General features: G+C 40.7%; 1 protein-coding gene across 1 annotated transcript in view; it reads right to left on the bottom strand.

Moving 5' to 3' along the window:
* The window catches only part of XNDC1N (XRCC1 N-terminal domain containing 1, N-terminal like), a 446,185-nt gene that overhangs the window by 376,122 nt on the left and 47,485 nt on the right, over positions 1 to 22,578 (bottom strand). The window contains exon 2 of the mRNA XM_053705638.1: positions 16,217 to 16,307. Coding sequence (XP_053561613.1) covers positions 16,217 to 16,261 — 45 coding nt within the window. The 5' untranslated portion in view covers positions 16,262 to 16,307. The remainder of the gene's footprint in view (positions 1 to 16,216; positions 16,308 to 22,578) is intronic.

Raw genomic sequence — 22,578 nt, 5'->3', positions numbered from 1 at the left:
ATCTTGGGCATCATTGTCATTATCACATAAATCACATTTATTTAAATGAATAGGAATTCTGGCTTCCCCACATTCAGAACACAGTCTATCTGGTAGTTCAGACATGTTAAACAGGCATAAACTTGAAAACAAAGTACAAAAACGTTTTAAAATAAAACCGTTACTGTCACTTTAAATTTTAAACTGAACACACTTTATTACTGCAATTGCGAAAAAACATGAAGGAATTGTTCAAAATTCACCAAATTTTCACCACAGTGTCTTAAAGCCTTAAAAGTATTGCACACCAAATTTGGAAGCTTTAACCCTTAAAATAACGGAACCGGAGCCGTTTTAAACTTTAACCCCTTTACAGTCCCTGGTATCTGCTTTGCTGAGACCCAACCAAGCCCAAAGGGGAATACGATACCAAATGACGCCTTCAGAAAGTCTTTTCTAAGTATCAGAGCTCCTCTCACATGCGACTGCATGCCATGCCTCTCAAAAACAAGTGCGCCACACCGGCGCGAAAATGAGGCTCTGCTTATGCTTTGGGAAAGCCCCTAAGGAATAAGGTGTCTAATACAGTGCCTGCCGATATTATTATATCAAAATACCCAGATAAAATGATTCCTCAAGGCTAAATATGTGTTAATAATGAATCGATTTAGCCCAGAAAAAGTCTACAGTCTTAATAAGCCCTTGTGAAGCCCTTATTTACGATCGTAATAAACATGGCTTACCGGATCCCATAGGGAAAATGACAGCTTCCAGCATTACATCGTCTTGTTAGAATGTGTCATACCTCAAGCAGCAAGAGACTGCACACTGTTCCCCCAACTGAAGTTAATTGCTCTCAACAGTCCTGTGTGGAACAGCCATGGATTTTAGTTACGGTTGCTAAAATCATTTTCCTCATACAAACAGAAATCTTCATCTCTTTTCTGTTTCTGAGTAAATAGTACATACCAGCACTATTTCAAAATAACAAACTCTTGATTGAATAATAAAAACTACAGTTAAACACTAAAAAACTCTAAGCCATCTCCGTGGAGATGTTGCCTGTACAACGGCAAAGAGAATGACGGGGTAGGCGGAGCCTAGGAGGGATCATGTGACCAGCTTTGCTGGGCTCTTTGCCATTTCCTGTTGGGGAAGAGAATATCCCACAAGTAAGGATGACGCCGTGGACCGGACACACCTATGTTGGAGAAAACTAAGTATAATCACCATAGTCCTCTCACACATCCTATCTAGTCGTTGGGTGCAAGAGAATGACTGGGAGTGACGTAGAGGGGAGGAGCTATATGCAGCTCTGCTGGGTGAATCCTCTTGCACTTCCTGTTGGGGAGGAGTAATATCCCAGAAGTAATGATGACCCGTGGACTGATCACACTTAACAGAAGAAAGTGTCAAATTTGTAAAATTTTGAAAAAGTGTGAAGTGAAGACCAAGTTGCAGCCTTGCAAATCTGTTCAACAGAGGCCTCATTTTTAAAGGCCCAGGTGGAAGCCACAGCTCTAGTAGAATGAGCTGTAATCCTTTCAGGAGGCTGCTGTCCAGCAGTCTCATAGGCTAAACGTATTATGCTACGAAGCCAAAAAGAGAGAGAGGTAGCAGAAGCCTTTTGACCTCTTCTCTGTCCAGAGTAAACGACAAACAGGGAAGAAGTTTGACAAAAATCTTTAGTTGCCTGCAAATAGAACTTCAGAGCACGGACTACGTCCAGATTATGCAAAAGTCGTTCCTTCTTTGAAGAAGGGTTAGGACACAGTGATGGAACAACAATCTCTTGATTGATATTCCTGTTAGTAACTACCTTAGGTAAGAACCCAGGTTTAGTACGCAGAACTACCTTGTCTGAATGAAAAATCAGATAAGGAGAATCACAATGTAAGGCAGATAACTCAGAGACTCTTCGAGCCGAGGAAATAGCCATCAAAAACAAAACCTTCCAGGATAACAGCTTGATATCAATGGAATGAAGGGGTTCAAATGCAACGCCTTGAAGTACGTTAAGAACTAAGTTTAAGCTCCACGGCGGAGCAACAGTCTTAAACAAAGGCTTAATCCTAGCTAAAGCCTGACAAAAAGCCTGAACGTCTGGAACTTCAGCCAGACGTTTGTGTAGAAGAATAGACAGAGCAGAAATCTGTCCCTTTAACGACCTAGCAGATAAGCCCTTTTCTAAACCCTCTTGTAGAAAGGACAATATCCTATGAATCCTAACCTTACTCCATGAGTAACACTTGGATTCGCACCAATATAAATATTTACGCCATATCTTATGGTAAATTTTTCTGGTAACAGGCTTCCTAGCCTGTATTAAGGTGTCAATAACCGACTCCGAGAAGCCACGCTTTGATAGAATCAAGCGTTCAATCTCCATGCAGTCAGCCTCAGAGAAATTAGATTTGGATGGTTGAAAGGACCCTGAATTAGAAGGTCCTGTCTCAGAGGCAGAGACCACGGTGGACAGGACGACATGTCCACTAGGTCTGCATACCAGGTCCTGCGTGGCCACGCAGGCGCTATCAGAATCACTGAAGCTCTCTCCTGTTTGATCTTGGCAATCAAACGAGGAAGCATCGGAAATGGTGGAAACACATAAGCCATGTTGAAGACCCAAGGGGCTGTCAGAGCATCTATCAGCACCGCTCCCGGGTCCCTGGACCTGGATCCGTAACAAGGAAGCTTGGCGTTCTGGCGAGACGCCATGAGATCCAGATCTGGTTTGCCCCAACGATGAATCAGTTGAGCAAAGACCTCCGGATGAAGTTCCCACTCCCCCAGATGAAAAGTCTGGCGACTTAGAAAATCCGCCTCCCAGTTCTCCACGCCTGGGATGTAAATCGCTGACAGGTGGCAAGAGTGAGACTCTGCCCAGCGAATTATCTTTGAGACTTCCAACATCGCTAGGGAACTTCTGGTTCCCCCTTGATGGTTGATGTAAGCCACAGTCGTGATGTTGTCCGACTGAAATCTGATGAACCTCAGAGTTGCTAACTGAGGCCAAGCTAGGAGAGCATTGAATATTGCTCTTAATTCCAGAATATTTATTGGGAGGAGTTTCTCCTCCTGAGTCCATAATCCCTAAGCCTTCAGGGAGTTCCAGACTGCGCCCCAGCCTAGAAGGCTGGCGTCTGTTGTTATAATCGTCCAATCTGGCCTGCGAAAGGTCATCCCCTTGGACAGATGTGGCCGAGAAAGCCACCATAGAAGAGAATCTCTGGTCTCTTGATCCAGATTTAGTAGGGGGGACAAATCTGAGTAATCCCCGTTCCACTGACTTAGCATGCACAATTGCAGCGGTCTGAGATGCAGGCGCGCAAATGGTACTATGTCCATTGCCGCTACCATTAAGCCGATTACTTCCATGCACTGAGCTACTGACGGGTGTGGAATGGAATGAAGGACACGGCAAGCATTTAGAAGTTTTGATAACCTGGCCTCTGTCAGGTAAATTTTCATCTCTACAGAATCTATAAGAGTCCCTAGAAAGGGAACCCTTGTAAGTGGTAATAGAGAACTCTTTTCCACGTTCACCTTCCACCCATGCGACCTCAGAAATGCCAGAACTATCTCTGTATGAGACTTGGCAGTTTGAAAACTTGAAGCTTGTATCAGAATGTCGTCTAGGTACGGTGTCACCGCTATGCCTCGCGGTCTTAGTACCGCCAGAAGTGAGCCCAGAACTTTTGTAAAGATTCTTGGAGCCGTAGCTAATCCGAAGGGAAGAGCTACAAACTGGTAATGCCTGTCTAGGAAAGCAAATCTTAGGTACCGATAATGATCCCTGTGAATCGGTATGTGAAGGTAGGCATCCTTTAAGTCCACTGTGGTCATGTACTGACCCTCTTGGATCATGGGAAGGATGGTTCGAATAGTTTCCATTTTGAATGATGGAACTCTTAGGAATTTGTTTAGGATTTTTAAGTCCAAGATTGGTCTGAAGGTTCCCTCTTTCTTGGGAACCACAAATAGATTTGAATAGAATCCTTGCCCGTGTTCCGTCAGTGGAACTGGGTGGATCACCCCCATTAGTAAGAGGTCTTGTACACAGCGTAGAAACACCTCTTTCTTTATTTGGTTTGCTGATAACCTTGAAAGATGAAATCTCCCTTGTGGAGAAGTTTTGAAGTCCAGGAGATATCCCTGAGATATGATCTCCAACGCCCAGGGATCCTGGACATCTCTTGCCCAAGCCTGGGCGAAGAGAGAAAGTCTGCCCCCCACTAGATCCGTTTCCGGATAGGGGGCCCTCTCTTCATGCTGTCTTAGGGGCAGCAGCAGGTTTCTTGGCCTGCTTGCCCTTGTTCCAGGACTGGTTAACTTTCCAGCCCTGCCTGTAACGAGCAACAGCTCCTTCCTGTTTTGGAGCGGAGGAAGTTGATGCTGCTCCTGCCTTGAAGTTACGAAAGGCACGAAAATTAGACTGTTTGGCCTTTGATTTGGCCCTGTCCTGAGGTAGAGCATGGCCCTTACCTCCCGTAATGTCAGCTATAATTTCTTTCAAGCCGGGCCCGAATAAGGTCTGCCCTTTGAAAGGAATATTAAGCAATTTAGATTTTCAGCTGACCAGGATTTAAGCCATAGCGCTCTGCACGCTTGGATGGCGAATCCGGAGTTCTTAGCCATAAGTTTGGTTAAATGTACGACGGCATCAGAAACAAATGCGTTAGCTAGCTTAAGTGCTTTAAGCTTGTTCATAATTTCATCCAATGGAGCTGTGCGAATGGCCTCTTCCAGAGACTCAAACCAGAATGCCGCCGCAGCAGTGACAGGTGCAATGCATGCAAGGGGCTGTAAGATAAAACCTTGTTGAACAAACATTTTCTTAAGGTAACCCTCTAATTTCTTATCCATTGTATCTGAAAAGGCACAACTATCCTCCACCGGGATAGTGGTACGCTTAGCTAAAGTAGAAACTGCTCCCTCCACCTTAGGGACCGTCTGCCATAAGTCTCGTGTGGTGGCGTCTATAGGAAACATATTCCTAAATATGGGAGGAGGGGAAAAAGGCACACCAGGTCTATCCCACTCCTTGCTAATAATCTCTGTAAGCCTTTTAGGTATAGGAAACACGTCAGTACACACCGGTACCGCATAGTATCTATCCAACCTACATAATTTTTCTGGAATTGCAACCGTGTTACAATCATTCAGAGGCGCTAATACCTCCCCTAGCAATATGCGGAGGTTCTCAAGCTTAAATTTAAAATTAGAAATCTCTGAATCCAGTCTCCCTGGATCAGATCCGTCACCCACAGAATGAAGCTCTCCGTCTTCATGTTCTGCAAACTGTGACGCAGTATCTGACATGGCTCTCACCTCATCCGCGCGCTCTGTCCTTAACCCAGAGCTATCGCGCTTGCCTCTTAATTCTGGCAATTTAGATAAAACTTCTGTCATAACAGTAGCCATGTCTTGCAAAGTGATTTGTAAGGGCCTCCCTGATGTACTTGGCGCCACAAAATCACGCACCTCCTGAGCGGGAGGCGAAGGTACTGACACGTGAGGAGAGTTAGTCGGCATAACTTCCCCCTCGTTGTCTGGTGATAATTTCTTTACATGTAAAGATTGACTTTTATTTAAAGTAACATCAATGCAATTAGTACACAAATTTCTATTGGGCTCCACATTGGCCTTTAAACATAGTGAACAAAGAGATTCATCTGTGTCAGACATGTTTAAACAGACTAGCAATGAGACTAGCAAGCTTGGAAATACTTTTCTAAATAAATTTACAAGCAATATAAAAAACGCTACTGTGCCTTTAAGAAGCATAAAAAGCTGTCACAGTTGAAATAACAATGAACCAAAATAGTTATAGCAACCAATTTTTCACAGTAAATGTATTAAGTTAGCAAAGGATTGCACCCACCAGCAAATGGATGATTAACCCCTTAATACCCAAAAACGGATAACAATTTAATAATTAACGTTTTTATCACAGTCAAAACACACTGTCACAGGTCTGCTGTGACTGATTACCTCCCTCAAAATGAATTTTGAAGACCCCTGAGCTCTCTAGAGACGATCTGGATCATGGAGGATGAAGTAGACAGATTGTGACTGAATTTTTACTGCGCAAAAAAGCGCTAAAATAGGCCCCTCCCACTCATATTACAACAGTGGGGAAGCTCAGATAACTGTTTCTATGCAGAAAACAAAGATGGCCATGTGGTAAAAATCATGCCCCAATAAGTTTTATCACCAAGTACCTCACAAAAAACGATTAACATGCCAGTAAACGTTTTGAACATACATTTCAAAAGTTATGAAGTGTTATTAATAAGCCTGCTACCAGTCGCTTTTACTGCAGTTAAGGCTCACACATTACTTCAGTATTAACAGTATTTTCAGAGTCAATTCCATTCCTTAGAAAAATACATTCAGTGTACACACACTCATCAGCCTAATACCAGTCGCTATCACTGCATTTAAGGCTGAACTTACTTTACATTGGTATCAGCAGTATTTTCTCAGTCAATTCCATTCCTCAGAAAAATAATTTACTGCACATACCTCGTTTTGCAGGGGGGCCCTGCATGCTATTCCCCTTTTCTGAAGTTACCTCACTCCTCAGATGAGAACAGCCAGTGGATCATAGTTACGTCTGCTAAGATCATAGAAAACGCAGGCAGATTCTTCTTCTAATGCTGCCTGAGAACAAACAGCACACTCCGGTGCCATTTAAAATAACAAACTTTTGATTGAAGAAATAAACTAAGTTAAAAAACACCACAGACCTCTCACAGCGACCTATCTTTAGTTAGGCTGCAAGAGAATGACTGAATGACATGTGAGGGGAGGAGCTATATAGCAGCTCTGCTTGGGTGATCCTCTTGCAGCTTCCTGTTAGGAAGAGATATATTCCATAAGTAATGGATGACCCGTGGACTGACTACACTTAACAAGAGAAATTGTATGCTCTATCTAAATCATGAAAGAAAACTTTTGGGTTGCGTGGCTCTTTATCTGTTTACATGAATATTGTATTTTAATACATCATGGACTTTAAAATGAATGACAAGTTTGACAATATGCATAATATAATGGTTCCTCATCAGTTCACTGTAAATTCTAATGTTAAATGATATTTAAGCCGATATCACCATGCAGTAATTGATGCTAAGAAGGTAAAGACTGTATTATTATTATTGGTATACATTTGGGCATTTTAAGAATTACACAATAATCCTGGAAGTTACAGATATTAATAGTTTGAAAAATAAATATATAAATATATAGATATGTAACAGTGAAACAGTGGCATAAACTGTACAATTGATCTGTTTTATACAGCTTATAATATTTTTGAACAAATTATTTTTGCTCTATAATTTCTTTTGTTTCACTTCTTATCTCCAATTTAACTCTAGTTTTAATTCATTCAATTTTAAGTGTTACCATAATAATAATGTTAAAGTACACTGATAACTTTTTGGGGGATGTAATATATATATCCCCTTAATGAGCAGCGTCGTAAGCTGTAAGATACTGGTCGTTATGCCCTTAAAGGGCCACTAAACCCAAAATCTTTCTTTCATGATTCAGATAGAGAATAGAAATTTAAACAACACTACAATTTACTTCCAGTATTTATTTTGCTTCATTTTTTTAAATATCCTTATTTGAAGAAAAAGCAATGCACATGGTGAGCCAATCACACAATGCTTCTATGTGCAGCAACCAATCAGCAGCTAGTGAGCATATCTAGATATGATTTTCATCAAAGAATATGAAGAGAATAAAACAAATTAGATAATATAAGTAAATTAGAAAGATGTTTAAAATTGCATTCTCTTTCTAAATCATAAAAGAAAAAATGTGGGTGGCATGTCCCTTTAAGGACCTGCAGTCCTGGGCTTCTCTCTTCTGCAATCTCGTTTAAAAGAGCGAGATTGCGCTATTTTATTTATCAAATTCTACAATAAAAGCTAGTGCGCATGCGGAATTTCTTATGACGCTAAAAAAAGCCAGACCCTTGAGAAGAACTGATTAAGTGCTCCAAGAAAACCTGACACATAATAGCTGTGTAAGCACCGGGTTCATCTGTTTCTCACAAGCTTTACACTCAGGCCGAGCTGACTAAGTTTTCGCTTGTTACAATATTCAGCTGCAGAACCGCTGAGCACACACAATATTTATTATCAATGATTGTTTATTTCTCTAAGCAAACCTCTATGTTTTGAGCTCATTTTACTCAAATTAAACAGTTACAATATGTAGAAGCCTACAATTTTAATAAAACATATTGTAAAACAGTAAAATACAGTAAGTATCAACCGTATTTGATTTCCTTATTGTAACTTCGTACGCGACCGATCACCAGTCTGGCAGTCACAAGTACTGCCTGCAGCCTAAGGGTTGAGGGAGGGGGGAAATAATTGATTTAAAATCGATCAGGGAGGGGGTAGGATATTGAGGGGGGGCAGCTACACTATGGAAACATGGGGTACAAAATAAAAATAATAAAAATGAGCACATTTTTAAGAAACTGGTTACTGGCAGACAGCTGCCAGTACCTAAGATGGCCACAAAAAGGAAGGAGGAGGGGTCTCTAGAGGTTGGGGAGTTAGGAGGGAACCTACACTGCAGAAATATATATATATATATATATATATATATATATATATATATATATATATATATATAATAATAAAATCCTTTAAAAAAAAACATAATTTATGCTTACCTGATAAATTTATTTCTCTTGTAGTGTATCCAGTCCACGGATCATCCATTACTTGTGGGATATTCTCCTTCCCAACAGGAAGCTGCAAGAGGATCACCCACAGCAGAGCTGTCTATATAGCTCCTCCCCTAACTGCCACTACCAGTCATTCGACCGAAGACAAGCAAGAGAAAGGAGAAACTATAGGGTGCAGTGGTGACTGTAGTTTAAAAATAAAAAACACCTGCCTTAAAATGACAGGGCGGGCCGTGGACTGGATACACCACAAGAGAAATAAATTTATCAGGTAAGCATAAATTATGTTTTCTCTTGTAAGGTGTATCCAGTCCACGGATCATCCATTACTTGTGGGATACCAATACCAAAGCTATAGGACACGGATGAAGGGAGGGACAAGGCAGGTGCTTAAACGGAAGGCACCACTGCCTGCAAGACCTTTCTCCCAAAAATAGCCTCCGAAGAAGCAAAAGTATCACATTTTAAAAACCCATGTGGAAGCTACCGCTCTAGTAGAATGAGCTGTAATCCTTTTAGGAGGCTGCTGGCCAGCAGTCTCATAAGCTAAGCGTATTATACTCCTTAGCCAAAAGAAAGAGAGGTTGCCGAAGCCTTTTGGCCTCTCCTCTGTCCAGAGTAGACAACAAACAATGCAGATGATTGACGAAAATCTTTAGTAGCTTGTAAATAAAACTTTAAAGCACGAACCACGTCAAGATTGTGTAAAAGACGTTCCTTCTTTGAAGAAGGATTAGGACACAGTGACGGTACAACAATCTCCTGATTGATATTTTTATTAGATACCACCTTAGGCAAAAAAACAGGTTTGGTACGTAACACTACCTTATCTGCATGAAAAATGAGATAAGGGGAATCACACTGTAAGGCAGATAACTCCGAAACTCTTCGACCCAAGGAGATAGCTACTAAAAACAGAACCTTCCAGGATAAGAGCTTAATATCTATGGAATGCAAAGGTTCCAACGGAACCCCTTGAAGAACTAAATTTAAACTCCAAGGCGGAGCAACAGGTTTAAACACAGGCTTGATTCTGACTAAAGCCTGACAAAACGCCTGCACGTCTGGAACCTCAGCCAGAAGTTTGTGCAAAAGAATAGACAGAGCAGAAATCTGTCCTTTTAAGGAACTAGCTAACAAACCCTTCTCCAATCCTTCTTGGAGAAAAGATAATATCCTAGGAATCCTGACCTTACTCCATGAGTAACCCTTGGATTCACACCAATGAAGATATTTACACCATATCTTATGATAGATTTTCCTGGTGACAGGCTTTCGCGCCTGTATTAAGGTATCAATGACCGACTTGGAGAAACCACGCTTTGATAAATCAAGCGTTCAATCTCCAAGCAGTCAGACGCAGAGAAATTAGATTTGGATGGTTGAAAGGACCCTGAAGTAGAAGGTCCTGCCTCAGAGGCAGAGTCCATGGTGGAAAGGATGACATGTCCACCAGATCTGCATACCAAGTCCTGCGTGGCCACGCAGGTGCTATCAAAATTACCGATGCTCTCTCCTGTTTGATCTTGGCAATCAGACGAGGGAGCAGAGGAAACGGCGTTGAAGGACCAAGGCGCTGCTAGAGCATCTATCAGTGCTGCCTTGGGATCCCTGGACCTGGATCCGTAACAAGGAAGCTTGGCGTTCTGGCGAGACGCCATGAGATCCAGTTCTGGTTTGCCCCAACGTTGAATCAACTGTGCAAACACCTCCGGATGGAGCTCCCACTCCCCCGGATGAAAAGTCTGACGACTTAGAAAATCTGCCTCCCAGTTCTCTACTCCTGGGATATGGATAGCTGATAGATGGCAAGAGTGAATCTCTGCCCATTGAATTACCTTTGAAACCTCCAACATCGCTAGGGAACTCCTTGTTCCCCCTTGATGGTTGATGTAAGCTACAGTCGTGATGTTGTCCGACTGAAATCTGATGAACCTCACTGCCGCTAGCTGAGGCCAAGCCTGAAGAGCATTGAATATCGCTCTTAGTTCCAGAATGTTTATTGGAAGGAGTGCCTCCCCCTGAGCATTCAGAGAGTTCCAGACTGCACCCCAGCCCAGAAGGCTGGCATCTGTTGTTACTATTGTCCAATCTGGCCTGCGGAAGGTCATACCTTTGGACAGATGGACCCGAGATAGCCACCAGAGAAGAGAATCCCTGGTCTCTTGATCCAGATTTAGTAGAGGGGAAAAATCTGTGTAATCCCCATTCCACTGACTGAGCATGCAGAGTTGCAGCGGTCTGAGATGTAGGCGGGCAAACGGAACTATGTCCATTGCCGCTACCATTAAGCCGATTACTTCCATACACTGAGCCACCGAAGGGCGAGAAGTATAATAAAGAACACGGCAGGAATTTAGAAGTTTTGAACACCTGTCCTCTGTCAGGTAAATCCTCATTTCTACAGAATATATCAGAGTTCCCAGGAAGGAAACTCTTGTGAGAGGGGATAGAGAACTCTTCTTTTCGTTCACTTTCCACCCATGAGACCTCAGGAATGCCAGAACAATGTCCGTATGGGACTTGGCAATTTGGAAATTCAACGCCTGTATCAGAATGTCGTCTAAGTAAGGGGCTACTGCTATGCCCCGCGGCCTTAGGACCTCCAGAAGTGACCCCAGAACCTTCGTAAAGATTCTTGGTGCCGTAGCTAACCCAAAGGGAAGAGCCACAAACTGGTAATGCCTGTCTAGGAAGGCGAACCTGAGAAACCGATGATGATCTTTGTGTATCGGAATGTGAAGATAAGCATCCTTTAAGTCCACGGTAGTCATGTATTGACCCTCCTGGATCATAGGTAGGATGGTTCGAATAGTCTCCATCTTGAAAGATGGGACCCTGAGAAATTTGTTTAAGAGAAAGATTGGTCTGAAGGTTCCCTCTTTCTTGGGAACCACAAAGAGATTTGAATAGAAGCCTTGCCCCTGTTCCTCCTTTTGGAACTGGGTGGATCACTCCCATAACTAGGAGGTCTTGAACACAATGTAAGAATGCCTCTCTCTTTATCTGGTCTGCAGATAATTGTGAGAGGTGAAATCTTCCTTTTGGGGAAGAAGCTTTGAAGTCCAGAAGATATCCCTGGGACACAATTTCCAACGCCCAGGGATCCTGGACATCTCTTGCCCAAGCCTGGGCGAAGAGAGAAAGTCTGCCCCCTACTAGATCCGTTACCGGATCGGGCTGATCTTTCATGCTGTCTTAGAGGCAGCAGCAGGCTTCTTGGCCTGCTAACCTTTGTTCCAGGCCTGGTTAGGTCTCCAGACCGGCTTGGACTGGGCAAAATTTCCCTCTTGTTTTGCATTAGAGGGAGTTGATGCCGCGCTCGTCTTAAAGTTTTGAAAGGCACGAAAATTAGTTTGTTTGGTCCTTAATTTATTAGACCTATCCTGAGGAAGGGCATGACCTTTTCCTCCAGTAATATCAGAAATGATCTCCTTCAGTCCAGGCCCGAATAGGGTCTGCCCCTTGAAGGGAATGTTGAGAAGCTTAGACTTTGAAGTAACGTCAGCTGACCAGGATTTAAGCCATAGCGCCCAACGTGCCTGTATAGCAAAACCTGAGTTCTTAGCCGTTAGTTTGGTTAAATGAACAACGGCGTCAGAAACAAATGAATTGGCTAGCTTAAGCGCTTTAAGCTTGTCAAGTATATCATCCAATGGAGTTTCTACCTTTAAGGCCTCTTCCAGAGACTCAAACCAGAAGGCCGCAGCAGCAGTGACCGGGGCAATGCATGCAAGAGGCTGGAGAATAAAACCTTGTTAAATAAACATTTTCTTAAGGTAACCCTCTAACTTTTTATCCATTGGATCTAGGAAAGCACAACTGTCCTCGACGGGAATAGTTGTACGCTTAACTAGGGTAGAAACTGCTCCCTCCACCTTAGGGACCGTTTGCCATAAGTCCCGTGTAGCGGCATCTATTGGAAACATTTTCTTAAAAATAGGAGGGGGAGAGAACGGTACACCTTGTCTATCCCATTCCTTAGTAATAATTTCTGAAAACCTTTTAGGTATTGGAAAAACATCAGTGTAAACAGGCACTGCATAGTATTTATCAAATCTACACAATTTATCTGGCACTATAATGGTGTCACAGTCATCCAGAGTAGCTAAAACCTCCCTGAGCAACACGAGGAGGTGTTCAAGCTTAAATTTAAATGTAGACATATCAGAACCAGGTTGAAGCATCTTCCCTGAGTCAGAAAAATCACCCACAGAAAGAAGCTCTCCTGCCTCATCTTCTGCATATTGTGAGGGGATATCAGACATAGCTACTAAAGCGTCAGAGAGTTCTGTATTTTTTCTAGTCCCAGAGCTGTCTCGCTTTCCTTGTAACCCTGGTAGTTTGGACAATACCGCTGTAAGGGTATGATCCATAACTGCCGCCATGTCTTGTAAAGTAAACGCCATGGGCGCGCTAGATGTACTTGGCGCCACTTGAGCGGGAGTCAAAGGTTCTAACACATGGGGAGAGTTAGTCGGCATAACTTCCCCCTTGTCAATTTCCTCTGGTGATAAATCTTTGAAAGACAGAATATGATCTTTATAACTTAAAGTAAAATCAGTACATTTGGTACACATTCTAAGAGGGGGTTCCACAATGGCTTCTAAACATAATGAACAAGGAGTTTCCTCTATGTCAGACATGTTTAAACAGACTAGCAATGAGACCAACAAGCTTGGAAAACACTTTGATAAATGTAAACAAGCAAAAAATAAAAACGGTACTGTGCCTTTAAGAGAAACAAATTTTGTCAGAAATTGAAAAACAGTGATAAAAAGCAGTAAATCTTACGAAATTTTTACAGTGTGTATAATAGACTAACAGAGCATTGCACCCACTTGCAAATGGATGATTAACCCCTTAGTTTCAAAACCGGATCAAAAAAACGATATAAACGTTTTTTTAACTCTGCTGTGGCCCTACCTGCCCATACAACGACTTTTGAAGGCACAAAAACCCTTTGTAGAGGTCCTATGTGTTCAGGAGACTCCTTCAGGGAAGCTGGAAGTCTCAAGCTGCAAAAACTACTGCACGATTTAGGCCTGAAATTAGACCCCTCCCAACCTGTACTCACAGTGAGAGGGCCATAAAAAACTATCCCTAGGCAAAATCTAGCCAGCCATGTGGAAAAAAACTGGGCCCCAATAAAGTTTTATCAACAATATGTAGAAAAAAACATTTAAACACTTCCAGCAAACGTTATCTTATTTTCAGTAATGTGAGAAAGTAATAAGAATATTACCTTTTACAGCAAGCATGATACTAGTCGTTATTAAATCACTGTAATCAGGCTTACCTTAAATAAATCCGGTATTAACAGCATTTTCTAGCATATTCATTTCTCTAGAAAAATTTAAACTGCACATACCTCATAGCAGGAGACCCTGCACGCCATTCCCCCAGCTGAAGTTACCTCATCTCTTCAGTTATGTGTGAGAACAGCAATGGATCTTAGTTATAACCTGCTAAGATCATCAAAAACCACAGGCAGACTCTTCTTCAACTTTCTGCCTGAGGCTAAAACAGTACAACTCCGTTACCATTTGAAAATAATAAACTTTTGATTGAAGATAAACTACATAAATTCACCACATCTCTCTAGCTACTTCCTATCGTGTCGAGAGCTGCAAGAGAATGACTGGTAGTGGCAGTTAGGGGAGGAGCTATATAGACAGCTCTGCTGTGGGTGATCCTCTTGCAGCTTCCTGTTGGGAAGGAGAATATCCCACAAGTAATGGATGATCCGTGGACTGGATACACCTTACAAGAGAAAAAGGCTTTAATTTTAGTACTGGCAGACTTTCTGCCAGTACTTAAGATGGCGGTGACAATTGTGGGATAGGGGAGGGAAGAAAGCTGTTGAGGACTTCGGCCCGGCTTGGATGAAGACGTCTCCCGGTAAGTCGATCTTCAGGGGGTTAGTGTTAGGTTTTTTAAGGGTGTATTGGGTGGGTTCTATTTTTAGGTTAGGGACTTTGGGCAGCAAAAGAGCTAACTGCCCTTTTAAGGGCAATGCCCATCCAAATGCCCTTTTCAGGGCAATGGGGAGCTTAGGTTTTTTTAGATAATATTTTATTTGGGGGGTTGGTTGTGTGGGTGGTGGGTTTTACTGTTTGTATTTTTTTACAGGTAAAAGAGCGGATTACTTTGGGGCAATGCCCCGCAAAAGGCCCTTTTAAGGGCTATTGGTAGTTTAGTTTAGGGTTTTTTTTATTTTATTTTTAATAACTATTTAATAACTATTCTACCTAGTTAAAATAAATACAAACTTGCCTGTAAAATAAAAATAAACTCTAAGCTAGCTACAATGTAACTATTAGTTATATTGTAGCTAGCTTAGGGTTTATTTTATAGGTAAGTATTTAGTATTAAATAGGAATAATTTAGTTAATGATAGGAATATTTATTTAGCTTTATTTAAATTATATTTAAGTTAGTGGGTGTTAGGTTTAGGGTTAGACTTAGGTTTAGGGGTTAATAACTTTAATATAGTGGCGGCGACGTTGGGGGTGGCAGATTAGGGGTTAATAAATATAATGTAGGTGTCGGCGACATTGGGGAAGGCAGATTATGGGTTAATAAATATAATGTAGGTGTCGGCGACTTTGGGGAAGGCAGATTAGGAGTTAATAAATAGTATGTAGGTGTCGGCGATGTTGGGGGCAGTAGATTAGGGGTTCATAACTATAATGCAGGTGGCGGCGGTGTCCGGAGCGGCAGATTAGGGGTTAATAATATAATGCAGGTGTCAGCAATGTCAGGGGCGGCAGATTAGGGGTTAATAAGTGTAAGATTAGGGGTGTTTAGACTCGGGTTCATGTTAGGGTGTTAGGTGTAGACATAAATTTTATTTCCCCATAGGAATCAATGGGTATGCGTTAAGGAGTTTTTCGCTGCTTTTTGGCAGGTGTTAGACTTTTTTTCAGCCGGCTCTCCCCGTTGATTCCTATGGGGAAATCGTGCACGAGCACGTTACACCAGCTCACCGCTGACTTAAGCAGCGCTGGTATTCGAGTGCAGTAATGAGCAAAATTTTGCTCAACGCTCACTGCTTGTCTTTTAACAACGGGTTTCTGAAAACTTGTAATACCAGTGCTGCATGTAAGTGAGCGGTGAGAGAAAACGGCTTGTTAGCACCGCACCGCCTCTAACGCAAAACTCGTAATCTAGGTATATGAGTTTTGTTTTTTAATGAGTTGAGGGTGTCTCTCTTTCACACCCAGAACCCTGCATAACAAGACAAATAATTTTCAAGCTAACATTTGCATTTCTAATTTATTTGTTTGTTATAGGTTTTTTTGTTTGTTTTTGATGGATCTTGCAGTGCTGACAAGACTTTTTAGATAATCTCGCAGAGAGGAGCGCTTTAAATCATCAGGCCCTTATTAACAAGCCACATTTTAAAAATGTCCTAGGACAGAACAGATTAATTAGTGCCAATGAGATCTACTCACCAGTAAATAGCAGATCATACAATATATTTATAACGGGTCTGAAATCAGAAAGTGAAACACTTACCTGTGAACTGAATGACACAATGTGCTTGATTCTTATTGGGGCCATTATTAGAGCTTTTGTTGTTTTAGATACTTGTATTAAAGTGTTGGTCCTAAAATAAAAAGTATTAAAAAAAAAAAAAAGGCTTTTTAGACAAACTCAAAAGGCTCCACTTGGAAACAATTCCAGGAACAAAAAATATTATTGTTAAAATAAACATGTTATTTTTGCCTTTTTGTAATCAACAGGAGTAGTTATTTAGAATTTAGCCTCACCAAGAGAGCTATTACAGTGATACTAAACACTTGGACTGGTGTCCAGAAATGGGACAGTGGGACATTGTGTGAGCATATAATCTCACACAGCACATGGATAATTGTTATACATGTTTTATTTTACACTTTGCACAAAAACAAGCCTGTCTTTATACTTATTATTCTTTATTAAAGGGATATGAAACCCAAAAACTTTCTTTTGTGATTCAAGCAGATCATATAATTTTTTAAAAAGTTTCCACTTTACTTATATTATAAAATTATCTTCATTCCCATGATATTCTGTGTTGAAGAATTACTTAGTTAGGCATCTATAGCACTAGATAGCATTCTTGCTTAACTGCTGCCATATAGTGCTTCACAAATGGGCCGGCTCCTGCTTTTCAAAAGAAGATACTAAAGAACAAAGAAAAATTGAGAATAGGAGTATAAAGTTGTTTAAAATTGCATGCTCTATCTGAATCATGAAATAAATATTTTGGTTTTCATATCCTTTAAAGTTCTCCACTGAAGACAGTGTTAACTCCATAATACGTTTGAACGCAGCATCCATCTCGTGGCAGTGTTTCACTTACCAGATGGTCCTTACAGCTCTCTTTCTAGTAGCACTCCCCAATATATATATATATATATATATATATATATATATATATATATATATATATATATATATATATATATATATATATATATATATATATCTCTATAGCTATATAGGGTCTGCCTAGGTAGATTACCATACTAGTTCTTCATTGCAACAATGCACAGGGCTAGTGAAACATAGAAAGGCACTGTGTTGCCAAGGTGGAAGGAGTAATATAACACTGTTTTCCTACATACTGCAAGGCAGATCCCGTCGGAAACGGAGTACATCTGTGATCAAGTCCTGAAGAATACCCAACCCATTACTGGCTATGAGTTTAAAAAAGGTCTGTTTCCTGAATTCAAGTAGCTAACTTTGTCCTTTCCTAAAAGAGTATTATCAAGTACAGTCTCCTGATCTTAAGTTGTCAAATTAGTCAGTTCCAGAATAAGTGTTCTGCCAACTAAAGTCATGTATTAAGTAGCTGATCAGGACCATATACAGTTGCAAGAAAAACATAATTTATGTAAGAATTTACCTGATAAATTAATTTCTTTCATATTGGCAAGAGTCCATGAGCTAGTGACGTATGGGATATACAATCCTACCAGGAGGGGCAAAGTTTCCCAAACCTCAAAATGCCTATAAATACACCCCTCACCACACCCACAATTCAGTTTAACGAATAGCCAAGAAGTGGGGTGATAATGAAAGGAGTAAAAAGCATCAACAAAGGAATTTGGAAATAATTCTGCTTTATAAAAAAAAATCATAACCACCATAAAAAGGGTGGGCCTCATGGACCCTTGCCAATATGAAAGAAATGAATTTATCAGGTAAGTTCTTACATAAATTATGTTTTCTTTCATATAATTGGCAAATGTCCATGAGCTAGTGACGTATGGGATAGTAATACCCAAGATGTGGAACTCCACACAAGAGTCACTAGAGAGGGAGGGATAAAAATAAACAGCCATTTCTCGCTGAAAAAATAATCCACAACCCAAAATATAACTTATTCTCATAATGAAAAGAAAAACTTAAAACATCAGCAGAAGAATCAAACTGAAACAGCTGCCTGAAGAACTTTTCTACCAAAAACTGCTTCTGAAGAAGCAAAAACATAAAAATGGTAGAATTTAGTAAATGTATGCAAAGAGGACCAAGTTGCTGCTTTGCAAATCTGATCAACTGAAGCTTCATTCTTAAAAGCCCACAAAGTGGAGACTGATCTAGAAGAATGAGCTGTAATTCTCTGAGGCGGGGCCTGACCTGACTCCAAATAAGCTTGATGAATCAAAAGCTTTAACCAAGAAGCCAAGGAAATAGCAGAAGCCTTCTGACCTTTCCTAGGACCAGAAAAGATAACAACTAGACTAGAAGTCTTCCTGAAATCTTTAGTAGCTTCAGCATAATATTTCAAAGCTCTCACCACATCCAAAGAATGTAAGGATCTTTTCAAAGAATTCTTAGGATTAGGACACAAAGAAGGGACAACAATTTCTCTACTAATGTTGTTAGAATTCACAATTTTAGGCAAAAATTTAAATGAAGTCCGCAAAACCGCCTTATCCTGATGAAAAATCAGAAAAGGAGATTCACAAGAAAGAGCAGATATCTCAGAAACTCTTCTAGCAGAAGAGATGGCCAAAAGGCACAACACTTTCCAAGAAAGTAGTTTCATGTCCAAAGAATATATAGGCTCAAACGGAGGGGCCTGTAAAGCCTTCAAAACCAAATTAAGACCCCAAGGAGGAGAAATTGATTTAATGACGGGCTTAATACGAACTAAAGCCTGTACAAAACTGTGAATATCAGGAAGTTTAGCAATCATTCTGTGAAATAAAACAGAAAGAGCAGCGATTTGTCCCTTCAAGGAACTTGCAGACAAACCATTATCCAAACCATCCTGAAGAAACTGTAGAATTCTAAAAGAATGCCAAGAGAATTTATGAGAACACCAGAAAATGTACGTCTTCCAAACTCGATAATAAATCTTTCTAGAGACAGATTTACGAGCTTGTAACATAGTATTAATCACTGAGTCAGAAAAACCTCTATGACTTAGTACTAAGCGTTCAATTTCCAAACCTTCAAATTTAATGATTTGAGATCCTGATGTAAAAACGGACTTTGAGACAGTAGGTTCAGCCTTAACGGAAATGTGGCCAAGGTTGGCAACTGGACATCCGAACAAGATCCGCATACCAAAACCTGTGTGCCATGCTGGAGCCACCAGCAACACAAACGATTGTTCCATGATGATTTTGGATATCACTCTTGGAAGAAGAACTACAGGCAAGAAAATGTAAGCAGGATGATAACACCAAGGAAGTGTCAGCGCATGCACTGCTTCCGCCTGAACATCCCTGGACCTGTACAGGTATCTGGGAAGTTTCTTGTTTAGATGAGAAGCCATGAGATATATCTCTGGAAGACCCCACATCTGAACAATCTGAGAAAACACATCTGGATGGAGAGACCACTCCCCTGGATGTAAAGTCTGACGGCTGAGATAAGCCGCCTCCCAATTGTCTACACCTGGGATATGTGCCGCAGAGATTAGACAGGAGCTGGATTCCGCCCAAGCAAGTATCCAAGATACTTCTTTCATAGCTTGGGGACTGGGAGTCCCACCCTGATGATTGACATATGCCACTGTTGTGATATTGTCTGTCTGAAAACAAATTTGAATGGTTCTCTCTTTAACAGAGGCCAAAAATGAAGAGCTCTGAGAATTGCACAGAGTTCTAAAATATTGATTGGTAATCTCGCCTCTTGAGATTTCCAAACCCCTTGTGCTGTCAGAGATCCCCAACCTGAAAGACTTGCGTCTGTAGTGATCACAGTCCAGGTTGGCCAAACAAAGGAAGCCCCTTGAACTAAACGCTGGTGATCTAACCACCACGTCAGGGAGTGTTGAACATTGGGATTTAAAGATATTAACTGTGATATCTTTGTATAATTCCTGCACCATTGATTCAGCATACAAAGCTGGAGGAGGTTTCATGTGAAAGCGAGCAAAAGGAATCGCGTCCGATGCTGCAGTCATGAGGCCTAAAACTTCCATGCACTTAGCTACTGAAGGGAATGACTGAGACTGAAGGTGCCGACAGGCTGCAACCAATTTCAAACGTCTCTTGTCTGTTAGAGACAGAGTCATGGACACCTAAAAAGGTGACCCTTGTCTGAGGAATCAAAAAACTTTTTAGTAAATTGATCCTCCAACCATGTTTTTAAAGAAACACTAGTTGATTTGTGTGAGATTCTGCAGAACGTAAAGACTGAGCTAGTACCAAGATATCGTCCAAATAAGGAAACACCGCAATACCCTGCTCTCTGATTACAGAGAGTAGGGCACCTTGAACCTTTGAAAAGATTCTTGGAGCTAATGCTAGGCCAAATGGAAGAGCAACAAATTGGTAATGCTTGTCTAGAAAAGAGAATCTCAGGAACTGAAAATGTTCTGGATGAATCGGAATATGAAGGTATGCATCCTGCAAGTCTATTGTAGACATATAATGTCCTTGCTGAACAAAAGGCAGAATAGTCCTTATAGTCACCATCTTGAAAGATGGTACTCTTACATAACGATTCAAAATTTTCAGATTCAGAACTGCTCTGAATGAATTTTCCTTCTTTGGGACAATGAATAGATTTGAATAAAACCCCAGACCTTGTTCCTGAAAAGGAACCGGCATGATTACCCCTGAAGATTCCAGGTCTGAAACACACTTCAGGAAGGCCTGAGCTTTTACTGGATTTGCTGGGATGGGTGAGAGAAAAAAAATCTTCTCACAGGAGGTCTTACTCTGAATCCTATTCGATACCCTTGAGAGACAATGCTCTGAATCCATTGATTTTGGACAGAATTTATCCAAAAATCCTTGATAAACCTTAATCTGCCCCCTACCAGCTGAACTGGAATGAGAGCCGCACCTTCATGCGGACTTAGGGGCTGACTTTGTTTTTTTTAAAAGGCTTGGATTTATTCCAATTTGAGGAAGGCTTCCAATTGGAAACAGATTCCTTGGGGGAAGATTTAGATTTTTGTTCCTTATTTTGACGAAAGGAACGAAAACGGTTAGAAGCCTTAGAGATTTACCCTTAGGTTTTTTTATCCTGAGGCAGAAAAAACCCTTTTCCTCCAGTAACAGTTGAAATAATAGAATTCAACTGAGAACCAAATAAATTATTACCTTGGAAAGATAATAATCTAGACTTAGATGTCATATCAGCATTCCAAGATTTAAGCCATAAAGCTCTTCTAGCTAAAATAGCTAAAGACATGGATCTAACATCAATTTTGATAATATCAAAAATGGCATCACAAATAAAATGATTAGCATGTTGCAGTAAGCGAACAATGCTAGATATGTCAGAATCCAATTCTTGTTGCGCTAAATTCTCCAACCATAAAGTTGATGCAGCCGCAACATCAGCCAAATAAATTGCAGGCCTGAGAAGATGACCTGAATATAAATAGGCTTTCCTTAGATAGGATTCAAGTTTCCTATCTAAAGGATCTTTAAAAGAAGTACTATCGTCCATAGGAATAGTGATACGTTTAGCAAGAGTAGAAATAGCCCCATCAACTTTGGGGATCTTTTCCCAAATCTCTATAGAAATTGCTGGTAAAGGATACAATTGTTTAAACCTTGAAGAAGGAAAAAAAGGAGTACCTGGCTTATTCCATTCCTTAGAAATCATATCAGAAATAGCATCAGGAATAGGAAAAACCTCTGAAGTAACCACAGGAGGTTTAAAAACAGCATTTAAAAACGTTTACTAGTCTTAATGTCAAGAGGACTAGCTTCCTCAATATCCAAAGTAATTAACACTTCTTTTAACAAAGAACGAATATACTCTATTTTAAACAAATAAGTAGATTAGTCAGTGTCAATATCTGAGGAGGGATCTTCTGAATCAGATAGATCCTCATCAGAGGAGGATAAATCATTATGTTGTCGGTCATTTGAAATTTAATCCACTTTAAGATAAGTTTTAAAAGACCTTTTACGTTTATTAGAAGGCGGAAATGCAGACAAAGCCTTCCGAATAGAATCAGTAACAAATTCTTTAAAATTCATAGGTATATCATGTACATTAGAAGTTGAGGGAACTGCAACTGGCAATGTACTATTACTGATGGATACATTCTCTGCATGTAAAACTTTATCATGACAACTATTACAAATGACATTCGGAGATATAATTTCGACAATCTTACAACAAATGCACTTAGCTTTGGTAGAACCGATGTCCAGCAAAGTTCCAACAGATACTTATGAGGCAGGAACAGATTGAGACATCTTGCAAAATGTAAAAGAAAAAACAAGATATAAAGCAAAATTATCAATTTCCTTATATGACAGTTTCAGGAATGGGAAAAAATGCAAACAGCATAGCCCTCTGACATAGAGAAAGGCGAGAAGCAAACAGCAATGGGGTATAAAATGAATGAAAAATTTGGCGCCAAGTATGACGCACAACATAAGAGAAATTTTTTTGGCGCCAACAATATC

Source organism: Bombina bombina, chromosome 3, assembly GCF_027579735.1.
Source record: "Bombina bombina isolate aBomBom1 chromosome 3, aBomBom1.pri, whole genome shotgun sequence".
Classification (NCBI taxonomy): Eukaryota; Metazoa; Chordata; class Amphibia; order Anura; family Bombinatoridae; genus Bombina; species Bombina bombina.
The sequence above is the reverse complement of the archived record's forward strand: the minus strand, read 5'-3'. Positions and strand labels throughout refer to the sequence as shown.